The sequence below is a fragment of the Mastomys coucha genome, unplaced genomic scaffold (genome assembly GCF_008632895.1).
Source record: "Mastomys coucha isolate ucsf_1 unplaced genomic scaffold, UCSF_Mcou_1 pScaffold20, whole genome shotgun sequence".
NCBI classification, from domain to species: Eukaryota; Metazoa; Chordata; class Mammalia; order Rodentia; family Muridae; genus Mastomys; species Mastomys coucha.
The window spans coordinates 59,307,023-59,311,238 of NW_022196903.1; the positions used below are offsets into that span (position 1 = coordinate 59,307,023).

The 4,216-nt window shown below is 36.3% G+C and overlaps 1 protein-coding gene across 1 annotated transcript in view; it reads left to right on the top strand.

The window, feature by feature from the left end:
- The window catches only part of Smarcad1 (SWI/SNF-related, matrix-associated actin-dependent regulator of chromatin, subfamily a, containing DEAD/H box 1), a 63,195-nt gene that overhangs the window by 48,060 nt on the left and 10,919 nt on the right, over positions 1 to 4,216 (top strand). Inside the window, exons 15-17 of the mRNA XM_031384015.1 lie at positions 1,891 to 2,026; positions 2,518 to 2,655; positions 4,150 to 4,214. Coding sequence (XP_031239875.1) covers positions 1,891 to 2,026; positions 2,518 to 2,655; positions 4,150 to 4,214 — 339 coding nt within the window. The remainder of the gene's footprint in view (positions 1 to 1,890; positions 2,027 to 2,517; positions 2,656 to 4,149; positions 4,215 to 4,216) is intronic.

A 4,216-nucleotide genomic window follows, 5' to 3' on the forward strand; every position in this document is an offset into this window, starting at 1 on the left:
CACTCTGTAGACCAGGCTGGCCTCTGCCTCCCAAGTGCTGGGATTAAAGGCGTGTGCCACCACTGCCCAGCTATCCTCCCTTTTTAAAGGCAGGGTTTCATTATGCAGTACTGGCTGGCCTGGAACTGTCTTTGGACCAAACTGACCAAACTTGCCTGCCTCTGTCTCCTAAGTACTGGGATTAAAGGCATGTACCACCTCGCTAAAATGGTAATGTGTAGGTTAGTTTATGCTGGGATTGTGAAACAAGGCATCGAGTGATTTTTGTTGATAATGAAGACCTTTTAAAAAAAATTATTGTATAAGACCTTTTGCTAGAATTTGTTTTATTTTGCTAGGTCACTAAAAATGCGAGTAAACATTTTGTTCATTTAATTGAAAATGTAGGCAGTGGTGGCACACACCCTTAATCTTGGGAGGCAGAGACAGGCGGATTTCTGAGTTCGAGGCCAGCCTGGTTTATAGAGTGAGTTCCAGGACAGCCAGGGCTACACAGAGAAACCCTGTATTGAAAAACCAAAAAAACCAAACAACACCCCCCAATGTAACAAAATTCAGTTAAGCTTCAAATAAAATTTGAGATATCATATCAAAGATATATATTTCTAACTTGCAAATAAGTATTGTCAGTAAATATAATGAAATCTATTCCCAATAAGAAATCTAAATTAGAGCAGAATAAGGATGACAAAGAAACCAGTTCTTTTTGTTTCTTTCTTTAGCTTTTGCAAGTTGGGGGGAGGGGTTTCATTTAGTTGCTGCTCTCCAAGTCATTTAGCAGAGTACATTCTTGAACTCTTGATCCTTTTTATCACCACACCCAGGTTTTTGAATAGTCACTATGTGGTTGGAATTATCGAGTATAGTATGTGTTAGAAAACTTAATATTTTTATAGTTCATTAAAATTTTTATTAGTTTTCTTCTGTTAGGGTCTATTTTGAAAGATTTAATCTAAAATTTCATTTTTTCTTTTTTAAGGATTTATGGTATTTTTTGTTCGTGAGTGTGTGTGTCTAAATGTGTGTATATGTACCACATGCATAGAGTTGTGAGCAGAGGCCAGGAGAGGGCATCATATCCCCTGGAACTGGAGTTATGTGTAGCTATGAGCTGCTAGTGTGGGTGGTAGGAATGAAGCCCAGGTCCTCTGTGCAAGAGGAAGAAGTGCTGTTAAACCATCTCTATAGCCTATGCCTTTCAAAAATGTTTTTGTTTTTTAAAGCAAACAGACCCATATATAGTCTTGAACTCTTGGCTCTTACCCACTAATTCCTTGACTAAATCCTTTGTTTTACCTTTGTGTTCTTTTCTGCTTCTTAGAAGTAATTATGGGGCAAAGTATAAAGCAGCGCTAGATTATTTCTAAGTTATTCTCCAATTGGCTGCTTCCCAAGTGTATTAAAGTTGTCTAGAACAGTTTCTTATACATTTTCTTTTGGTTACTACTGTATAATTTGGCTACAGGTACATAAATATTCAATAAAAATACATCAGTGTTTGAGAGCTGAATTTAGTGCTTTCTTCTAAGAGCTATTTGAAAGGTTAAAAGAAAAATAATTTAGAGGCCAGTGCGATGGCTTAGTGGATAAGACAATTGCCACTATACCTGATAACCTGAGGAAGGAAAGAACATGACCTCTATACCTGTTCCTTTGGTGTCACACATGTACTTACATAGCATACAATAAGTAAATTTAATTAAATAAACTTTTTAAAGAAAAATAGCTTTAAAAACCACATTGTGTCCTAATAAACTCTAAGCTCCTAAAAGGCATAATCAGAAATAATTAGGTCCTTTGGTTTTGTTAACAAGTATAATTGTATAATAAACTCTAAGCTCCTAAAAGGTATTATCAGAAATAATTAGGTTTTTTTGTTTTCGATAACAGATATAATTGTGCAATCAGCAGCTCTGATGACCGCAGTCTCTTTCGACGACTGAAACTGAATTATGCAATTTTTGATGAAGGCCATATGCTGAAGAATATGGGCTCTATCCGCTACCAGCACCTAATGACAATTAATGTAAGAGTGTTCTTTGTAAATAGTTGTGATAAAATTTATCTTTCCTAATTTAATACATACACACTAAAATTGTATATCAGGAGTGAGCAAGCCTTTCCTTTATTCTTTTTGCTTTGTGGCCCTGTGGCCACTGTCATACTTTCTTCAGCAATTCTTTAAAAATGTAAAAAAAAAAAAAACAAAAAACTTTTAGTACCCTACTGCATATGAGCTCCAGGTTGTATAAATATAGTTTATTTTTTACCACCTCACAGAAGTTATTTGAGGATGCATGGTAGTGCTTTCAAAACATGCCAGCAGTTCACGTTCTGCCTGAAGTATAGTAGATGCTAGTAAGTGACATCAAATATCTCTACTTCTGTCACAGAATGTAAAATTGTAAATGATAATTAAAATTCTCCCCTTATCTCCTTCACTGAGTAAGGTAGACAGTTAGGGAGGGAGAGGTGCTTAAAGAAGAAGTCCAATCTGAGTTTTGTCTTTACTCTTAGGCACGTAACCGTTTACTGCTCACGGGCACACCTGTGCAGAACAATCTGCTAGAACTCATGTCATTGTTGAATTTTGTTATGCCACACATGTTTAGCAGTAGCACCAGTGAAATCCGAAGGATGTTTTCTTCTAAAACGGTAAGCATACATATATGTTTTCCCCAGATGTGAAGGTGTTTTCTAGGCTTTTCACTGATCTGTCTGTTTTCATGGCACATGCTCTATCAAAAGAGCTTAAGTTTTTGGTACACCTATATGTGAACATATCAACCATAATATGGAGAAAAATAATGATCAGTTCTATGACCAGTAGTCAGGAATTTTGAGGTTCAGTAATCTAAAGAGCTATGTAATAATTTTAAATGATAGAGAGCTCAGATATATATGGTACTTTGGGTTACATGTATGTTTCTTTTTTTCTTGTATATGCTTTATTGGCCTTCCACTAACTTTAATACCTTATACAATTATGGTGCCATTATCAAAACAAAACTGGTATAATACTATCAACTAAAGACAAGACAGACTGAAAACTCGTACCTAATTCCTAATCTAAAAAGGTCCTCCATCTTGGAAAAGGTGACTGACCTTTCTAAGCTAGAACTAGAAACTCTAGTTCAGGATTTCCAGATACTCAGAGGTAGCTTCTGTTTCCATAATCATTGTTTTGAGGAAGTCAGAGGCTTCAAGGGGTAGTGCTTAAAGGTCTTACTCAGAGGCCTGATGGTAACACAATGACTTCTTGACATCCCTTTATCTCTATGGCCCTACCATGTACAGTCTGATGAGAGAAATTAGTATACTCTCAGACTTAGATCCATTTCATAAGACTCCCTTGTGATATATGACTAAGGCAACTGATTATAGATTGTTAGGTTTTGGTAGACAGTATGAGCATGTGAAGACTCCATGAAGATGCCTTGTGCGTTGTGCAGGAAGCTCCTCCATTTTACTGCTCCGCTCCATGACCCTTCTTGTTCTCCACCTTCTTCAGAGTAAAGACAGTTGACTGAACTCAGGGGTTCCAGTTCTCTGCTTTGATCTGTGTGACCGTATCTAAACAGCTTCATTCTTTGAGCGTCTTGCTTAAAGCTTGAGAGAACACCCACCCCTGAGATTCTCAAGATGACCCTTAACTTTTACTTTTGTATTTGCACACATGCGCATTGTGTATTTATACATTCAGGCCAGAGGTTGACTTGAGATATCTTCTTCTATTCTCCATCTTATTGTTTTGTTCTTACTAATTTATTCTTTGATAATTTCATACATGTTTATAATGTATTCTGGTCATATTCATCCCCCCAGCCCTTCTTAACTCCTTGTCACCTGCACCTTAAATACACTATGTGGTTTTCATCAATTTATATTGACTTTGGGGGAGGAACCTTTTTTTTTCTTTTTTCTTTTTTTAAGCATATAAAAAGAGGTGTATAAAGCACCTACCCTTTAGATACAAGGCTATGAGTTTAACCCTTACCACTATGTAGGAAAAAAGCCCAACCAGTCAAATACATATTTTGTTATGTGAAGTGGGAGTCTATAGATTATGCTTATACTTATTGTAATATGGGATTATTGTGATGACTTAAAGATATAATTTCTAAAGGGTTGGGTTTTTATTTTGCTTAGAAACCAGCAGATGAGCAGAGTATATATGAAAAGGAGAGAATAGCACATGCAAAGCAGATCATAAAGC